Below are 21,364 nucleotides of genomic sequence, written 5' to 3' on the forward strand. Positions count from 1 at the left end.
GGGAGGGATACAGGATCCCAACAACGAGGTTCGAGGGGCCCCTTCCTCACGAGACGATTCTCCTGCCTGAAGCGAAGTCTCCCCTCCTGGTGCCGAGGGGAAGACTACCGCCCCACTGGACTCACCTGAGGACGGAAAGGCCTCGTCCACGGGAGAAGGAGAGAGTACTCGTGCAGGAGAGGGGACCTCCGAGACCGACCTCTTGGGAACCAACTTCGCCCTGGGGGAAGTCACCACGAAGTCCACTCCTCTCTTTCTCTTCAGCGTAGGAGAGACAGCTGCTGGTTTGTTACCCTGGCCGGCGAGTGCTGGTTTCATAACCCTCACTAACGCCCGTGCCAGCGGACCAAACCAAGTCTGCTGCTCCAAGGACACAGAGTCCGAAATCCTCGCTAAGGTGAAAGGGATCGGGCGATCCTTTGGAGTGGACACGACGGTACCTGCCTGAAAAGAAGGTGGGGAAGAATGCTGTACTGACCTGTCTTCGTTCTGCACTACCAACCTGTGCTTGGATGGAGGTGATCCCGAGTGACGTCTAGGAGCACGCGTCCCTGCTGCTACCACCGGCTGTGGAATTCGCCGCGAACGATGGTCGCGCGAGGGCGAATGGTCGCGCGAGGGCGAATGGTCGCGCGAGGGCGAATGGTCGCGCGAGGGCGAATGGTCGCGCGAGGGCGAATGGTCGCGCGAGGGCGAATGGTCGCGCGAGGGCGAATGGTCGCGCGAGGGCGAATGGTCGCGCGAGGGCGAATGGTCGCGCGAGGGCGAATGGTCGCGCGAGGGCGAATGGTCGCGCGAGGGCGAATGGTCGCGCGAGGGCGAATGGTCGCGCGAGGGCGAATGGTCGCGCGAGGGCGAATGGTCGCGCGAGGGCGAATGGTCGCGCGAGGGCGAATGGTCGCGCGAGGGCGAATGGTCGCGCGAGGGCGAATGGTCGCGCGAGGGCGAATGGTCGCGCGAGGGCGAATGGTCGCGCGAGGGCGAATGGTCGCGCGAGGGCGAATGGTCGCGCGAGGGCGAATGGTCGCGCGAGGGCGAATGGTCGCGCGAGGGCGAATGGTCGCGCGAGGGCGAATGGTCGCGCGAGGGCGAATGGTCGCGCGAGGGCGAATGGTCGCGCGAGGGCGAATGGTCGCGCGAGGGCGAATGGTCGCGCGAGGGCGAATGGTCGCGCGAGGGCGAATGGTCGCGCGAGGGCGAATGGTCGCGCGAGGGCGAATGGTCGCGCGAGGGCGAATGGTCGCGCGAGGGCGAATGGTCGCGCGAGGGCGAATGGTCGCGCGAGGGCGAATGGTCGCGCGAGGGCGAATGGTCGCGCGAGGGCGAATGGTCGCGCGAGGGCGAATGGTCGCGCGAGGGCGAATGGTCGCGCGAGGGCGAATGGTCGCGCGAGGGCGAATGGTCGCGCGAGGGCGAATGGTCGCGCGAGGGCGAATGGTCGCGCGAGGGCGAATGGTCGCGCGAGGGCGAATGGTCGCGCGAGGGCGAATGGTCGCGCGAGGGCGAATGGACGCGCGAGGGCGAATGGACGCGCGAGGGCGAATGGTCGCGCGAGGGCGAATGGTCGCGCGAGGGCGAATGGTCGCGCGAGGGCGAATGGTCGCGCGAGGGCGAATGGTCGCGCGAGGGCGAATGGTCGCGCGAGGGCGAATGGTCGCGCGAGGGCGAATGGTCGCGCGAGGGCGAATGGTCGCGCGAGGGCGAATGGTCGCGCGAGGGCGAATGGTCGCGCGAGGGCGAATGGTCGCGCGAGGGCGAATGGTCGCGCGAGGGTGGGCAGGTAAATGAACACGTGTCCGAGGCGACGAACGCAAGCGTTGGCGCGACGGCGAGGGATCGTGCTGCCGCGTAGGTGAGGAAGATCGCTGGCGATGTAGATCCACAGGCGATCGATGACGAGCTGTGGTATGTCGACGCACTGATGTGCGATGGTGAGCAGCATGCGCAGGTGAATGACCGCGTAATGGTAAGCGATGGCGAGCAGCATGCGTAGGTGAATGATCGCGTGGTAGGGTGCGATGGTGATCAGCATCCGCAGGAGGGCGATCGTTCAGGGTTGTGCGATGAGGAGCAGCATGCGTAAGCGGGCGATCGTGCAGGGTTGTGCGATGGCGAGCAGCATGCGCAGGTGAATGATCGCGTGAAAGGGTGCGATGGTGATCAGCATCCGCAGGAGGGCGATCGTTCAGGGTTGTGCGATGAGGAGCAGCATGCGTAAGCGGGCGATCGTGCAGGGTTGTGCGATGGCGAGCAGCATGCGCAGGTGAATGATCGCGTGAAAGGGTGCGATGGTGATCAGCATCCGCAGGAGGGCGATTGTTCAGGGTTGTGCGATGAGGAGCAGCATGCGTAAGAGGGCGATCATGCAGGGTCGTGCGATGGCGAGCAGCATGCGCAGGAGGGCGATCGTGCAATGGCGAGCGATGGCGAGCAGCATTTGCAGGCGGGCGATCGCGCGATGGCGAGCTAGAAGCTGGCGAACCATGTTCCTTCAGCGGCATTGGCGAACGTCGGCGCGCTAGTTGTCGCTGTTGAATAGGCGATACTAAGATCGCCTGTGCGCGCTGGCAAGCAGGTGAACGCTGGCGAGGAGGTAATCGCTGGCGTGTAGGTGATCGCTGTCGAGCTGGTGATCGCTGGCGAGCAGAAGGTCGACGCGTGTCCTGTGAGAGGACAGGTGGTGCGGCGCGTTCACGAGCAGGAACGGGAAGATCGCTGGCGCGTTGGCGAACATGTGTTTCTGACACACGCGCAGCACGATGTTGCGTAGCCACAGGACCAGGCGGATGGTGAGCAGGGAGTTCAGCAGGAACTAAAGGGTGGTCAGAGACCGCAGGGCGATGGTCCTCAAATGAGCGCTGACGCTCGGAAGAGAGCTGTCGAGCAGGAGAGCGCTGGCGAGGGGGGCGAACATCAGGAGAGAGCCGATGAGCAGGTGAGCGTCGGCGAGCAGGAGATCGTCGACGAGCAGGAGAGCGCTGGCGAGCAGGAGATCGCTGGCGAGCAGGAGATCGCTGACGAGCAGGAGATCGCTGGCGAGCAGGTGAGCGCTGGCGAGCAGGAGAGCGCTGGCGAGCAGGAGAGCGCTTGTGCGCTAGCCCTGCTCGCGAAAGGGAAGAATCCCCTAGCCCCGAAGGGACCGTTGCCCGTCGGGTGACGAGTTCTCCAGAAGGCGAAGATCCGGCAGGAGATGGTGAGCGGTCTGCAGAGAGGTTCAAGGAGGGCGGAGCAGTCGGTTGAGGCTGACGAGGAGAGTCCCCCTCGGAGGACGAAGACCCAAAAAGGCGCCTCTTAGTCCCCCTGTAAGGGGAAGGGAGGCCCTTGTGGCGTAGAGGGCGGTGAGCCTTACGGCGGAGGCGGCCTCGGGGGAGATCGTCGGGACCATCGGTCCTCCGAAGGGGAGTCTCCGTCAAAACACTCCCCTCAGAAGGAAGCTGGGCAGCAGTCGAGACCGAAGGACTCACTTCCCCCTTCGAAGGATGTACGGAAGGAGGAAGAGAGCCTTGAGCACCATCACCAGCAACAGCACCTGCGGCGGAAGGCCCAGCCACGTCGGAGGCCTCTGTCACCATGACGTCGACAATAGACAGAGGGTCTACCTCCGCTACCACCGGCGACTGTTTAACAGCGGCCCCCAACGAGACAAGGTCAATAAGAGCGACCCTGGAGGGCAAGCCCTTAAGCCCCAGGGACGACCAAATCTGTAAAAGATCATCACTGGATAAGGCATTATTATCAATAACCTCCCCCGGAGGAGGAGGGGGAACCGCCTCGCTATGGGAGGCGACGCCCTCTCCCCCCACCGAAGGTAGGGAAACAGAACAAGGGCCTGCGCTCCCACTCGGACGACTCTCCTTAGGAGGCGGACGAGGGGGAGCTTCGGAGGAGGTTTGGGCGGCGGAAGAAGAGTCCCGAGAACCTTCCTCCTTCAAGGCTAACCCCGGAGGAGAACAGTCTCTCTTGGACTTCTTCTTACGCCGACGGCCAAACCTCTCCCACTGGGAGGCAGACCACTCCCTGCACTCACGGCACATGTTATCCTGGTCGCACCGTCGGCCCCGACATTGAGGGCAGAGGGTGTGTGGATCCGTAATAACGTCCGACATGAAAGTCCCACAAGGACGGCCGGCAACTCCAGCATGTACGCATAGTAAAGAAAATAACTGAAGGTCAACTTCCAACCAATCACACACGCTGAAAAGAAAAAGCAGAAAATTAAAGGCTGTCACGAAGGCGATGAGCAGACACGTCTGATCACCGCCGAGCCAAAAGTGAAGTGAAGCAAGTCACCGGTGTGTGGAGGGGGGAGGGGTAGCAAGCTACCCTTCCCCACCCCCCGCTAACTAGCGCGGGGGTAATTAACCCTCGTTAAAAACTATTGGCTCGTCATTTCAGCAGCGCTAAAAGTAATACCCTTTGTAAATAGCGTGGTTTGTATTTCGGTTACGGAACAAATATTTTTTTGTATTGAAATTTTACATATGCCGGTATAAATCTGAGGTTGTATTTATTAATGCAATTATCTATTTGTTTAATCAATATTTATGATATATAATTGAAACTGACTCGGAGAAAACTTCACCCTAATTAAATTGTCAGTCAAACATATACATGGTACTGAAGGTTGCCACCACAGAATCAATTCTCCAGTTTTATAAGTCGGTGATTAAAAGAGAATTCTTCTTTCTAATAAGATATAATCGCGAATGTGGCTCACATCTGAATAAGTTATAAATACTCATAATTATTTTTCATATTAATCAGACTGTAATGACCTATTTTACACAATATGGTAAAACAATGCACTTTAATTTGTTCGACGGGTGATATACAGCTTAACGATTTCGGTAGTCCAACTGTATTCTCTAGGGCCTGTCATGGCCCTCCCCTTTGATGAAGGGATTATCTAAATGGAAGACAGCCTGTGAATAGTGGTTTACACACGCCCTTGTTAAATACACGACACCTACAAGGTGCTCGCGCGAGGGTTGTAACCTCTGCATTCCATACTTTTATCTTTCTCTAGTATATTTGGAAGATTTATATTAGAAAAGTGTAAAGAAGGACCCTTTTCACCGGCCGTCACAGATCGACACAGAACAATGCATTTTAATTTGTTGAACGGGTGATATACAGCTCAACGATTTCAGAAGAAAAGAAAATTCTGCCCAGATAATGATGTGCTATCAGGTGGGGATTTATCGCAAACAGGGGTTACGTACACCTTAGTAAAGCAAAGGTTGTTACACATAATAAAGTAAAGTACGCACAGTGGTTTGGTTTACAGTATGCTGTATAAATATACAGTATCGTCTTGTTAGTCTATCTGTTTTTCACAATACTGTATTAAAGGTTTTGTAAAATTCAGCTATTCTTGCATAATTAAAATGAATATTTTTAATTGGTATCTAAAACCATTAGAATATATATTATGTACCTTTTTTACTGATACTTTAATTATTTTCCAGTTTTTCAAAATTACCTAGTGAACCTTTAAAAGTATCAATCAATTTTGTCTGAATGACTGCAACCATGATTATATAACAAAATAAATCTCAAATGTTAATTTTAAAAGTGGCCATTTTATAATCTTTTACTGTCTTCATTCTCATTAAAAATCTTTCAGTTGAAGATTAAAGTAAAGCACTGTTTCTGCGAGTCACAAAGTGGTTGCTATCAATTTATTTTTCTACATTTTGGTTGGAAAGTTGTAGAGTACTCTCTTTTTGTTTACATTTCTTGTGTCGTCTACATAAACATTTTGAGAGAAAATTATTTTTAATTTCCGATGTAAAACTAGATTTTTTTCCCATAAACCTTTACTGTTATTGTACTTGTTGATTAATTACTGTTTTGAACAAGTATTACTGTATACAGGCAAGGCATTACTTGTGTTGATAAATAACAGAACATACCATCATTTTATTTGAAGTACAACCAGCTCAGAATGCTTTCAAAATCATTGTGATGAAAACTATTGCAATTAATGTGTATACAAAGATAACAAATGCATACTTGAATTTCTCAGAACTTGACAGTAGAAATTTTGAAATAAAATTAAAAGGGAAAAATCATGATGATCAGCACATACATAACAAAGATTATGTACATAAACTGCTAAGACATTACCTGGAGCAGTTAAATTAGCCTATTTTCTAAAACTAAAACCTCATCACTGAAGTTAACAATCTATAAAGCAGAGATATGCATACCATTTATAATCAGTTGCCTTATACCATTTCCAAAAGGAATTAATTGGTTACGTAATTTTATAAATAATCAATAAATTTTTTCTAAAACGAATCTCTATCTATGGCTAAGAAAAAAAAAACATTGCTCAACATAGCTTGATTCTGATCAGCAACCATGAAATGACAAATCTTGAAAAAAAAAAAAAAAAACTATTTTTCCAAAACAATAGAAATCTGAGTTTTTCACTATAGGTGAAGGATAACAGTAAAGGCTGGGATGTGGCAGTTAAAACTTTTAACGAGGTGTAAACAACTGGCATATAAAATTTGTAAACCCCTGGTAAATTTAAATAACCCATATGACCTGTATGTAATTGTGGGTTGACATTACTTTCCTTAATGTTATGACTATTTCCAAGTCTATGTACTGTAGTACTTAAAACCATAACACATAATGGAAAAGATAAATGTTCTTTGATTTGTCCTTTACACCGTTAGGATATGAAGAATATTACCGGTAGTTACATTAATTGATGAAATAAATTAAATTTAAAAGTGGATCCAGAAATTTACAATTACTACACAGTACTATACTCTATAAAATTGCCATTACATTACCGAGTAGTGAGACTTGGAACATTTTCCATAACTTTCTCAATTCTAAGCAAACACACTTCCTGATGAAAAAAAAGAGGTCATTGCCAGGAAATTTTGGATATATGGTAACACTAACATGAAGTTAATTTTTCAAGTCAACCTTATCAAAGTAGTTATATTCAAAATTTTACCTACAGAAAACATTTCAATTTCAAATTATATGATACTTATAACTGACCTTCAATATTTACAGTATCAACCTTTGCAACCTTCATATTATCAAATTTATTTAGGATAACAGGAAGACTTCTATACCATAGCTAGAGGATTTCATGTTAATTCTACAATTCATCATAAATTACAGGGCCCTACTGTACGTGATAATTTTACATTACAATTAAGAAAAAGACTTGGCATACTTAAGAATGAAGACAAACTCTACATTGCGGTCTTTAAAAGAGCTTGATAATCTTTCAGTACTATAGGCGATATGGAATTGAAAGCATGACAAAAATTATGATTATCATAATTTTCACAAACCTTCAATTCTAATTTGGATTTATGATATTCAGTGCTAGAGTCTGGGAGACCATTCAGTGTCTAGGTATACCTTGGAGGAAAATCACTGCAGTTGCACTATTAACCCTTTTACCCCCAGGCTATTTGGAAATTTCCAACCCTTAACCCCCAGGGGGTTATTTTTTTCCCAGCACATTTTGCAGTATATTTTTTTTAAATTGCTCTAACATCCTTAATTTTTGTCAGAGAGAGGTCAGGTTGGTCTCATTCTCTTGGAAAATGCCTGAATTTTCTCCAAAAAATATCAAATATATATAAAAAAAAAAATTTTTATAACATTTTTTTGCAAGGACGTACCGGTACAGTACGTCCATGGGGGTAAAGTGATGGCTTTTATGAAACGTACCAGTACGTCCTTTGGGGGTAAAAGGGTTAAGTAAAAGTTTAAGGAGTTTGGATAGCAAAATGGAAGAAAGGAAGCTGAAACAAAGGTATAATAGAACACTTAGAGAATAGTGAATCTTGGGGGCTAAAGGAACTCGGCACCGACGGTGCATCATGTAAAGTGAATGCATGGCACTACCTGCCTAAAGGAAATTTTAATTTGGCTTTTCACCCAAAGGTGGCATATGAAAAAAATCTAAAAGGTAAATAGTAGATATAGGAAGTTTCACAACCTCTATCCAATATTTTGTGTAAAAATCTAAGTACTGTACTGAGTCTGGTAATGGAAAATTAACATCCAATAGCATTAGTAATAAAAGCATCTTTTTATTATTATTCTTAGTATTACTAGCTAAGCTACAGCCCTGGTTGGAAAAGCAAGATGCTATAAGCCCAAGGTCTCCAACAGGGAAAAATAGCCCAGTGAGGAAAGGAAATAAGGAAATAAACAAACGATATAAGAAGTAATGAACAATTACAATAAAATATTCTAAAAACATTAACAAAATTAAAACAGATACTTCATATAAAAACTATAAAAAGACTTATGTCAGCCTGTTTAACATAAAAACATTTGCTGCAAGTTTGAACTTTTGAAGTTCTACTGATTTAACTACCGGATTAGGAATATCACTCCACAAATTAGTCACAGCTGGAATAAAACTTCTAGAGTACTGTGTAGTATTGAGCCTCATGGTGGAGAAGGCCTGACTATTAGAATTAACTCCAGGTCTATTTAGCCTATTTCAACTAAAGTTGGTAACCAAGCTGTTAAGGATTTTTCTCCAGCCCCCCCCCCCCCCCAAAAAAAAAAACAAAAAAAAAAACATCAACAGTGTAATCTTGAAATATTTTAAGATTAAGTGTGAAGAAACTATAGTTTACTACATAAATAACTGTTCTCTCTTGGAACAAATACTGTGCGCAACATGTAAATAATGGACCGGGAATTTACAAAAGATTAGGAATATTCCTAAGTCTCCATACAAAATGTAGAACACTGAAAGCCTGTAATACCAATATATTGTACTGTAGTAACATACTGATGAGAGGATTAAAGTTGAAAAATAAATTGCAATCTAGAAGACAGACATGGTCCGGTTATGTCATGAGCAAAGAGGATGAGCATTAAATTAGATAAAGACTGGCTATGGAAATGGTAGAACACCAACAATTGGAAAAGCCCCCAATGCCACAAAGACTTAAATCCAAAAAGAATTCAGACAGAGAACTGTTAAGGAGAAATTACAAAGAACTTCTCAAAATGAAAAAATCAGTGATAGTTAAAATTCTTGATAATTACGTTCTTAAAATTCTAAAGGATTTTATTTTTTTCCAGGTACCAAGGAGAGTGTCAGGTTGCTTTTGATGATTACCAGCACCCTAGCTTCATTCCAGGTCACTTCGTAGTCTTCAATGACAACCTTATCGGTGCGGTACTTTTCGATCTTGAGTGTGTGACATTGTATTCCAGAGTAGAAAGGACTTTTCAACCACGACTTTGCCCAGATGTACAAAGCATATTCTGAGATTGTGCTGTACTGTATACTGTATTGCAAACTTTACGAAGGATATTGTCTTGGCAAATCAGATTTACCCCAAGTTATTCTCTTGTTTATGAGTGTACAGTACACTGTATAGTTATAATTTACCTTTGTCTCAAAATGTTTTTATTTTCTTTCAAATTTTTAATTCTGTATATCCATAAATTGTTTTCCTGTGGTCCTTAAACTGTACTGTATAGTGTTTTATATATATATTTGGGTGTACAATATTTGTCAACACCTGTAACTAATATTTGCTTTTATGATAAATACAGTATATACTGTATAATATATTGATTTTTAGGCACATGCTTCTTCAATAGAAACTTGCTAATATAATCTATATATAGCATTTTATTAGAATTTTTTTAAACATGAAGATTCACATACTATATTATAATACTGTACAGTACTGTCTTCATATAGCCCTTGCCTTTCATAATGCCGATTAAAATATCTGTGATAGCCACGTCAGAACTTCAGTTTCTGTTACAGCCTTTTACTAGATGCATTATAGCACCAGTAATGTTAAAAAAAAAATTAGTAATCAGCAGGTAGAAGCCTATTGACCTAGATAAAAGCTTATAGATAACTTTCAAATCTTTTACAGTAAATGTTAAGGTTGTATAATCATTCATTTGTTTGCTTTCAAGAGTTTGCCCAGAAAATTGGTCTTTTCACTCTTGCAAAATTTGAAAAATACATGCAACCATGGAATGGGTTGTACAATGTTTCTAAATTAATTCATATGACAAGCAGTACTTTTTAGTACTGTACTTTGTGAAGGCACCAGTGTTTTATTCATTCCATTGGTGATATGTTATGAAAGAAGCAAAATAATCAAGAATAATTCAAGGAAGAATAGTGAGAGTTTTATCATGTAACAGCATCGTTGATACATGTTATGCTGGCAGAAAGTACTGTAAAAGAGATTGATAGTTTTAGGTGAGGCAGAAAGTATAAGGGATCGACAGTTTTAGGTGTGGCAGAAAGTATAAGGGATCGATAGTTTTAGGTGTGGCAGAAAGTATAAGGGATCGATAGTTTTAGGTGTGGCAGAAAGTATAAGGGATCGATAGTTTTAGGTGTGGAAGAAAGTATAAGAGATCGATAGTTTTAGGTGTGGCAGAAAGTATAAGGGATCGATAGTTTTAGGTGTGGCAAAAAGTATAAGGGATTGATAGTTTTAGGTGTGGCAAAAAGTATAAGAGATCGATAGTCTCTGGTTAGGCAGAAGTTTCATAATCTTAATGAGAAAAAAAAAGAAGAGATCAGATAAGAAAATAATGTAAATACAGTACGTATAGGATAGAATTGTTGTTAGTGCAGTTGCAGGATAGAGTAAATTATGATTTGGAATATTATGAGAAGTGAATACAACAATCAAGGAAAGCAAAAAGAAGTATGATAGAAATTTTGATTGCACTTGAGCAACTAGTAAACTAGTACAGGGGAAGGAAATTTAAGAAGCCTGGATATTGAGCCATCATATTTACATATAAAAATAGGAAAATATTGTATCATGCCTGTAAAATATTGTAGGATATAAGAAATGTTTCAGTCTGGGCAGTAATGACGAGATGTTGAATAATAGAGCATATGAAACAAAAGGATTTTAACATGAGACTGGATATGGAAATATCTGATGAAATAAGAAGGTTTTGTCAAATGTTGAGAATGAAAAGATAGTACAACTATTCTCAGTTTTTTTTAATGAGGCGCATTTGCACTGACTCGCAGCAGTGCCCTTTCATCTTGGAAAAGTTTTCTGCTATCTGATTGGTTAGAATGATCTTGTCCAACCAATCAGCGATCAGGAAACTTTTCCGAGCTAAAAGGGCACCCCTATGAGTCACTGCAAATCTGCCTTGCTAAAAAGAACTGACTATACATGTACGGTGATATAAGTGAAATGGTACATGATAATGGAAATTATTTCAAGCAAGCATAGCGAAGTTAAAGATCTATATCTCAGCAATTTGGTTAAGTTATTAACCTTTGTTATTACCTGAAATAGTACGGTGGAAGAAGTTGAAGAATGTAAGTAGTAAAAGATTGATGCAATGTTGATATGATGTTCACTAATATATATGGTCGTTTGTCTGGTCGTTTCTTTAAGCCTATGCCTATGACATACACATCTTGAAAAATTGTATGACCGAAGTGAATATGTGAAGCGATTTAGATTATCTGAGAGGATATATTTTGATAAGAATAAAACTAAGTTGGCATAATAAAGGTGAAACCTGTACCTACTATAAACGGTACAATTCGAAATTATCAGGAACAAGCATTAAAGAGAGTAGCATCAAAATGTTGATCATTAATACAAATGATAGTTTTAAATTTAGAAATTGCAAAGCCTTACAGTGAATGTGTAAAGAAACATGGACAAATTTTAAAGTTCAAAATTGTCAGAAGTAAAAAGCTTTTCTTAAAGTTTACAAATAAGAAATCTTGACATTATTCTTTATACTGTAGTTATGAATAACAAAATTAATTGCTGGTTATCTTATGGCTTTACATATTATTAGAAACAGCATTCATGGTCAAATTTTTCTGTTGATAACTCAAAATGAAAAGTGTTACTCAAGTGAATGTAATTTATAAATACACACTGGACCTTTTTGTTTATACTGTATAAGAGACGGTCCTACAATGGTACGAAACTTTTCGTATGAAGTGGGACCAAATAAGCTGATCACAAACTAAACTAATTTTATGTAGTCTAGCCAGTTTGGAGAGTTTATATTCACAACTCAAAGGCATGGCGATTTGTTAACTTTAATTTTCTTAATGTCCATTTCATGTAAGATTTATGTCTCAAAACTAAGGTAAGCGATTGTAAAGTTCTATGAAGTAAAAATTATGCACAATGTTAATGAGTATTGATAAAAAAATACGAAGCTACAAAGAATGGGCAATTATTTATGTTTTAGTAGAACATGACTTTTTCTAGCTTAATTCATAGCTTGGTCATGCTGGTGAAAAATATTTATTGTGTGGAAAATAAAAGGCATCCTATAACTTGCCTGTCGTTTAGATACAATTTACGTTAAGCCATCACATTTAGAGTCATTGCCTGAAAGTTTCGATAAATTACAACATTCTTTTTTGTCTACCTGATAATGGATTTACTTGTTTAGGGGAACAGTTACTTCATAAACGAGAATAAAATGTATGAAAGGGGGTTAATTAGGGAGACACCGGTCCCCAGCTTATTTCTCTACCATCAATTTTCAGCCTGCCAAAATTTCTCACTGATTAAAGAAAAACAAAACACTCATACCCAGTACAAACTCCTCTAAAAATGCACAGTGGGCATGTGGGCATACGACTACTATATAAGATTCAATGAAAAAATTAAGAGGGAATTGGTGCTCTTCTGACACAAAGATTGCGAGATCCAGTACATAGAATCTAGGATCTAAGTGATGCTTTAATATTTGTCCAATACCTGTGCTGAAATAACATGCAATTTCATACATAAAAAAATATACTGTATACTGAAAAGCTTTGTACCCCATTATGGGATAGGGACTTCAGCGCACTGTAGAGGTTAACTGTAGGCTAGGCATTACTACAGTACAGGACTTGGTCTTTGCAAGCATCCTTTTCCCCCTAATACCTTGTACTATGTTGCACTTCTGTTTTTGCTTCCTTCTTCCGTCTCACTGACAAGCCTCTTAATGTTCCCTCCATACTGCATCATTATCATTACTATACTTGCTAAGCTGCAACCTTAGTTGGAAAAGCAGGAGGCTATAAGCCCAAGGGCTTCAACAGGGAAAACAGCCCATTGGGGAAAGGAAAAATCTAATTGTTTTAAAAACAGTAACAACATTAAAATAAATATTTCCTACATAAACTATAAAAACTTTAACAAAACAAGAGGAAGAGAAATATGATAGAATAGTGTGCCAGAGTGTACCCTCAAGCAAGAGAACTCTAACCCAAGACAATGGAAGACCATGGTACAGAGGTTATGGCACTAACCAAAACTAGAGAACAATGGTTTGATTTCGGAGTGTCCTTCTCCTAGAAGGGCTGCTTACCATAGCTAAAGAGTCTCTTCTACCCTTACCAAGAGAAATGTGGCCACTGACCGATTAGAGTGCAGTAGTTAACCCCTTGAGAGAAGAAAGATTGTTTGGTAATTTCAGTGTTGTCAGGTGTAGGAGGACAGAGGAGAATATGTAAAGAATAGGCCAGACTATTCAGTGTATGTGTAGGCAAAGGGAAAATGAACCGTAACCAGAGAGAAGGATCCAATGCAGTGCTGTATGGCCACTCAAAAGACCCCACAACTCTCTAGCAGTAGTATTTCAATGGGTGGCTGGTGCCCTGGCCAACCTACTACCTATGCAACTGTGGAGTTTTCCCCTATAGCACATGGGTGCTAAATGGCCTCTCAAGCCTCAGTGCCATGCCTTCTGGCACAGCTTCATAAATCCAATAAAAATTTTGTGAATTGCTTTCATAAACTGATCGTACATAAAGAAGCTTTATTGCTATATTACTTAAGAAAGTCATCTAATCCAGAAAATGTTTAATCAATATCCCTTTGTAAGGTTTAAGACTTGCTACCAAAAATGGCATAAATTTAACCTTCTGAAACCTGGGTTGATATGTTCCCAAAGTCAATTGGCAACTGTAAACTGCTCACTGAAAGGCACAATTTATTTTTTATTTTTTCCATTAAGAACAAAATTAATGTAAAATTTTTGTAAATACGTGATTGTTTAATTTCTAGCCAAATACATGAAACATATATTTTTTAAATGGGTATCTTATGTTTTATCTATTATTTCTAACCATATTTATTTTTGAAAAACCACCCATTTATAAGTTTTTCTACCTGCCCCTCCCAGTTTCTTTCAGAAATTTCCATAATTACTTTATAACAATTATGGGAATCTCAGAGAGAGAAACCAGGGTTTTTGGGTGGGGAAACACCGAAAAAAAAAAAAAAAAAGGTGATCAACAGCAATGGTCAGAAATGCTTAAAAACCAACTGGAAAAATACATGGTTTATGTAATTTGTGTGAAATAAAAACATCACAATTACCAGTAATTTATAGCATGTCCCTCAAATTTTCTTTGCTGCACTGTGGCTAGTTCCACTCGCAAATAAAACATCTCCGAGATCTCCTTTTGGTAAGCGGTACATGAAAGCAAGTGGGTCACTATTTCAGATGAGCAACTATAGCTATACAGTGAACAAGAGTTTTTAAAAAATAATCAATTAACGAAATAGATGAAATACTGTCCACTAAATTCCTAAAAAGACTGAACTTGCCTCGGGAAGACATCTTGTGACGGTAGTTATGCTGGAACTGATGCAGAGGGACTGTAATGGCTGTTGCAAGATGGCATCCAGGAATTTATGCAGAAAGACTTGGAAGCTCTTAATTGGTTCAAAATGCCAGCCAATGATCATACAAACACAGAAAAGCTGCCCAAGCTATTACAAACAATGTATGCATACGTAGTAGGTAGTAGGTTGGCCAGGGAACCAGCCACCCGTTGAGATACTACCGCTAGAGAGTTATGTGGTCCTTTAACTGGCCAGACAGTACGGCATTGAATCCTTCTCTCTAGTTACGGTTCACTTTCCCTTTGCCTACACATACACCGAATAGTCTGGCCTATTCTTTACAGATTCTTCTCTGTCCTCATTCACCTGACATCACTGAAATTACCAAACAATTCTTCTTCACCCAAGGGGTTAACTACTGCACTGTAATTTTTCAGTGGCTACTTTCCTCTTGGTAAGGGTAGAAGAGACTATTTAGCTATGGTAAGCAGCTCTTCTCGGAGGACACTCCAAAATCAAACCATTGTTCTCTAATCTTGGGTAGTGCCAGAGCCTCTGTACCATGGTCTTCCACTGTCTTGGGTTAGAGTTCTCTTGCTTGAGGGTACACTTGGGCACACTATTCTATCTTGTTTCTCTTCCTCTTGTTTTGTTAAAGTTTTCATAGTTTATATAGGAAATATTCATTTATATGTCATTGTTCTTAAAATATATTATTTTTCCTTGTTTCCTTTCCTCACTGGGCTATTTTTTGTTGGGGCCCCTGGGCTTATAGCATCTTGCTTTTCCAACTAGGGTTGTAGCATAGCAAATAATAATAATAATAATAATAATAATACTGTACTAACTTACCATCTGTCACCCAAAAGGTAAACACTGGACTTGAATAATCAAAATCCAAAGATGTTTTGGTAATACCACATGAAATGTAATTTTTCAAATATCATGAAATAGAGCCATTGCTTCTACTCCTTCTAAGAACAAAGGCACTTTCTTCAAGTAAAGACAAATTTTATGCCACGGAAGATACTCCCTTACCACAAACAAGATGATTGGCACAGTGAATAAACCTGGGATTCCAACTACAACAAATATGGTAGAAACCTTAGGTTAAGGTAAAGAAAGGACATCATGAGGGGTGTCAGAGGGAACAAAGCCTCCTCACAGTAGGTAAGGAGACAGCTGCCTACGTTAGGTTAGGTGGGGAACCCTGGGATTGATTGTATTCTCGAGTTTGTTTCCCTAGAGATGTGGGGATTTTCAAGCATGAAAATATGACTGAAACTGTAAATAGAAGGCAAGTCATAATGGGAAATTAAAAATATTTAGTTTGTGACTAAAGTTGCATATAAGAGTTATTCGGCAAGAAGGTACTTAACTGTTATTGCCCCACCTCTTAATCTGTAGGTGGATAAAATTCTAACCTAACCTAAAATATAGTATTGGGGTTATATCGGAAATTAGTGGTGGGATAATAACAGGAAAATACCGGCAAGAATATATGTAATGTATGGGCCTACATGTATCATCATATATGAGGGAGGTTACGTAGATATTTACCATCCAAAGGTTTCACTCCTTCACTTGGTGGCTGTTAATGCAGTTTCCTTGTTAGGTACAGCCAATGCCTTCACAACTATTGAATATTCGTTGACATACATATTGTGCTCAATAATGCTACGCCTATCCTGACATAGGCCTACACTTGTCTAAGTAAATATTTAATTCATTCCCCAAAGGTTATGTAACTAGGGTTAGTAAAAGTTTATTAGCGATAAGAGTTAGGTACTCTTGATTAATTTATTACCAGGTATGCTGCTAATGATAGGAATTACAATTAGATTCTTACTAGACCCTGGCTTTAAATTTTCGTGCCCATAGGAAAATAACTTTGAAACAGAATAACTGATTAAGACATTTAAAACTGCATGCGTTCTAACAACACTGGACCACTAACCTGAACCTTTGACTGAAGTATATAAGAGTTTGGCAATTTGTCAAGTTAACACTTAGAAGAAAGTTCTAAACTTGGTGGCTTAATGGTAACTGAAAACCTTGAGGCTTGAGGTATAAACGATGATTTATGAATGGACTTACTGTAACGCCCCTTACCGATCACTATATTTACAAAAGATATCATTGTAAAATAAAGCTTCATCTCCAATATAAGAGGATATTAAATTAGAAATAATACTGCAATAAAATAATTAAAAACTAAAGAATATTAAAAACATATTAGAATAACTAGACCAACATGTGATTGAATGAAGCAACTACTGTAACGCCCATTACCGATCATTATATACACAAAAGACATCATTGTAAAATAAATCTTCATCTTCAATATAAGAGGATAGTAAATGAAAAATAATACGCTGATGAAATAATATAAGACCTAAAGAATATGAAAAACATTTTAAAATAATTAGACCAACATGTGATATCTACATGATAACCAAAGCACAAGTTGAAAACTCGGTGGTCAGTTCCTTTCTCGAGTTTATATGAACTGTTTTGTGAAGTCCACTCGAATGAAAATTAGAAATTACACTCGTTATATATCGTTATCAAATATGAATCTAATACATAGTCACAGTTATTATATTGGAGATTACCATGACAACCACACCACCTTCATATCAGTTCGTATTAGCATCTAATGACTACAATAAGTGGGAACTGGGAATCATCATATGATACCTCAGGTAGGCTAAATCCGTATTTTCCTCCATTTTAAATTATTCTTGTGTTTATATTTGTTTTCTAAAATTTTATTCATGATTTGTTGCTAATTTCATGCTTTGTTAGTGCTAGGGGTTTCTTTTATTTGATATGACAGGTTTTAATGTTAAGGGGAGAATGTAGCATCAACTTGTGTCCACTGTCCAGGACTCGGGTCATAAAATATTGATATTACGCCAATCTTATTTAAAAACTAGTATCAGTTTAAAGCTACTAAGCGTAGCCTATCTCGAAACTTCGGTAAATATATATTGTACTTACTTACTTGTTTTGGGTTTAAATCCAGATTAATCATAAATTGAAATTTTTATAAAGAATTTCTGTTCGTTAAGTTTTTAAGTTTACGGTGGCCATGGCTGAGGCCCTCTCTGGGTGAAGTGGCGTTGCCAAAGATTGTTAAGGTTATGGCTGTCTAAGTTAGGTTAGGCCACTTAGGTAAGTGTAGGCCATAATTTAGCGAAGATATATCCCATTTATTTTATTACAACTAAAATATAAAACCACTTTTTCGAAAAACTACATTTGCAACGTCTTTATAACTGCTGTAGAACTTCCAAACTTGATTGAAACGCCAAAAACTGTTGCTGAAAAAATTGAATGTTTTTAAATTTTTTAGAATGCCCTCTCTCTCTCTCTCTCTCTCTCTCTCTCTCTCTCTCAACGCTATTACCCATTGCCATTACCCATTGCCAAGTAAAATATATATATATATATATATATACATATATATATATATATATTATATATATATATATATATATATATATATATATATATATATATATATACATATATATATATATATATTATATATATATATATATATATGTATATATATATATATATATATATAAAATTCACTTATACTCCTAGTCACCACAAGCTAATTACCATAGAACATATTCAGAGAAAAGGTCCTCACTATGCAATATATACTGATGGTTCTAAATCCCCAATAGGTACTGGATGTGCTGCAGTATCTTTAGATAGAACACAACAATTATCGTTGCCCCAAAGAATCATCAGTATTTACATCAGAGTTATATGCCATTTTACAAGCAATCAATATGATTAAAACAATTGAAGACTGGAAGAATTTTAAATTTGTCATCTATTCAGATTCTCGAAGCGCCATAGTGGCCCTTGAAAACTATACTAATAGGAACCACTTGATCCTAAGAATTAAAGACCTTATAAGTAAATTATCTTCTCAGTGTGTAAGTATCGAGTTATGCTGGATACCGGCTCATGTTGGAGTTGTTGGTAATGAAAAGGCGGATGCTGCTGCTAAAGAAGCCATTAAATTACCACAACAAAACATTGACCTCCCAGTTGGAGATTTGATTACATTATTAAGGCATTTCATATGAAAGTGGAAAGGGCAGAATATTTGGAATAATGTGCCAGAAAATAATTAAGGCAAATTAAACCGAAGGTTGCTCCTTGGGATTCCTCGACACAAAAGAACAGAAGTAATTTTAACCAGATTACGAATTGGGCACTCGAGATTGACCCATGAATTTTTAATGAGTACACCTCACGGCACTGTTCTAATGTGCAGTGAGTGTGATACTTTTTATCTATTAAACATATATTTTCGGTTTGTAAGGTTTTTCAGCGATAGAGAGAGAGATATGTTTTGGTCAGAAAACGTTTTCTGACTTTAACTGAATCAAGTAGTTTTTCTGTTTCTAGAATTTTAACTTTTTTAAGGAATTCACGTATTATTGATAGAATCTAAATTTTTACCTAAGATTTTTTACTAATTCATTTTAAATTACCTAGATTTAATATATAGTTAATTATTATTATCACTCAGATTTCATATATATATATATATATATATATTCATCCATCTATTCACCCATATTTAGAATATTTAAAGATTATAAGTATATACTGTATATACATATATATAATTTTTTTCATTTATTTATTTTTTTTCCCTTATCAATTGAATTTTGATAATCTTATAATTCTTTATATCCCGATTTTTTTTCGGGCCAGCCCTGTAAGAGTCAAGCTTGACTCATTGGACTGGTATAACTCCTTTTAATAATATTATATATATATATATATATATATATATACTGTATACATATATACATATACAGAGAGAGAGAGAGAGAGCAAATATTTCTATGGTCTCTCAGTCTCCAGGGACGAAGTTGCTAGTCCCAGTCTCTAGGGACGAAGTTGCAAGTCCCAGTCTCCAGGGACGAAGTTGCAAGGCCCAGTCTCCAGGGACAAAGTTGCAAGTCCCAGTCTCCAGGGATGAAGTTGCAAGTCCCATTCTCCAGGGACGAAGTTGCAAGTCCCAGTCTCTAGGGACGAAGTTGCAAGTCCCAGTCTCCAGGGACGAAGTTGCAAGGCCCAGTCTCCAGGGACAAAGTTGCAAGTCCCAGTCTCCAGGGATGAAGTTGCAAGTCCCATTCTCCAGGGACGAAGTTGCAAGTCTCAGTCTCTAGGGACGAAGTTGCAAGTCACAGTCTCCAGGGACGAAGCTGCAAGTCTCAGTCTCTAGGGACGAAGTTGCAAGTCACAGTCTCTAGGGACGAAGTTGCAAATCACAGTCTCCAGGGATGAAGTTGCAAGTCCCATTCTCCAGGGACGAAGTTGCAAGTCCCAGTCTCTAGGGACGAAGTTGCAAGTCACAGTCTCCAGGGACGAAGCTGCAAGTCTCAGTCTCTAGGGACGAAGTTGCAAGTCACAGTCTATAGGGACAAAGTTGTAAGTCCCAGGCTCTAGGGACGAAGTTGCAAGTCCCATTCTCCAGGGACGAAGCTGCAAGTCCCAGTCTCCAGGGACGAAGTTGCAAATCCCAGTCTCTAGGGACGAAGTTGCAAGTCACAGTCTCCAGGGACGAAGTTGCAAGTCACAGTCTCTAGGGACGAAGTTGCAAGTCACAGTCTATAGGGACGAAGTTGCAAGTCACAATCTCCAGGGACGAAGTTGCAAGTCCCAGTCTCTAGGGACGAAGTTGCAAGTCACAGTCTCCAGGGACGAAGTTGCAAATCACAGTCTCTAGGGACGAAGTTGCAAGTCCCAGTCTCTAGGGACGAAGTTGCAAATCACAGTCTCTAGGGACGAAGTTGCAAGTCCCAGTCTCTAGGGACGAAATTGTAAGTCCCAGTCTCCAGGGACGAAGTTGCAAGTCCCAGGTCTCCAGGGACGAAGTTGCAAGTCCCAGTCTCCAGGGATGAAGTTGCAAGTCCCATTCTCCAGGGACGAAGTTGCAAGTCCCAGTCTCTAGGGACGAAGTTGCAAGTCCCAGTCTCCAGGGACGAAGTTGCAAGTCCCAGTCTCCAGGGACGAAGTTGCTAGTCACAGTCTCTAGGGACGAAGTTGCAAGTCCCAGTCTCTAGGGACGAAGTTGCAAATCACAGTCTCCAGGGGACGAAGTTGCAAGTCCCAGTCTCCAGGGACGAAGTTGCAAGTCCCAGTCTCTAGGGACGAAGTTGCAAATCACAGTCTCCAGGGACGAAGTTGCAAGTCCCAGTCTCCAGGGACGAAGTTGCAAGTCCCAGTCTCCAGGGACGAAGTTGCAAGTCCCAGTCTTGAGGGACGAAGTTGCAAATCACAGTCTCCAGGGACGAAGTTGCAAGTCCCAGTCTCTAGGGACGAAGTTGCAAGTCCCAGTCTCCAGGGACGAAGTTGCAAGTCCCAGTCTCCAGGGACGAAGTTGCAAGTCCCAGTCTCCAGGGATGAAGTTGCAAGTCTCATTCTCCAGGGACGAAGTTGCAAGTCCCAGTCTCTAGGGACGAAGTTGCAAGTCCCAGTCTCCAGGGACGAAGTTGCAAGTCCCAGTCTCCAGGGACGAAGTTGCAAGTCCCAGTCTCCAGGGACGAAGTTGCTAGTCACAGTCTCTAGGGACGAAGTTGCAAGTCACAGTCTCCAGGGACGAAGTTGCAAGTCCCAGTCTCCAGGGACGAAGTTGCTAGTCACAGTCTCTAGGGACGAAGTTGCAAGTCCCAGTCTCCAGGGACAAAGTTGCAAGTCCCAGTCTCCAG

General features: G+C 41.1%; 1 protein-coding gene across 2 annotated transcripts in view; it reads left to right on the plus strand.

Moving 5' to 3' along the window:
• LOC137638412 (F-box only protein 31-like) overlaps positions 1-12,187 on the plus strand; it is a 56,424-nt gene extending 44,237 nt beyond the window's left edge. Inside the window, exon 9 of one of the 2 annotated variants that reach the window (XM_068370461.1) lies at positions 9,091-12,187. In XM_068370461.1, coding sequence (XP_068226562.1) covers positions 9,091-9,280 — 190 coding nt within the window. In that variant the 3' untranslated portion in view covers positions 9,281-12,187. The remainder of the gene's footprint in view (positions 1-9,090) is intronic. The other variant, XM_068370458.1, reaches the window with a different exon arrangement.
• Positions 12,188-21,364: the final 9,177 nt, after the last annotated feature.

This window comes from Palaemon carinicauda, chromosome 3 (assembly GCF_036898095.1).
Source record: "Palaemon carinicauda isolate YSFRI2023 chromosome 3, ASM3689809v2, whole genome shotgun sequence".
In the NCBI taxonomy this organism is placed as follows: Eukaryota; Metazoa; Arthropoda; class Malacostraca; order Decapoda; family Palaemonidae; genus Palaemon; species Palaemon carinicauda.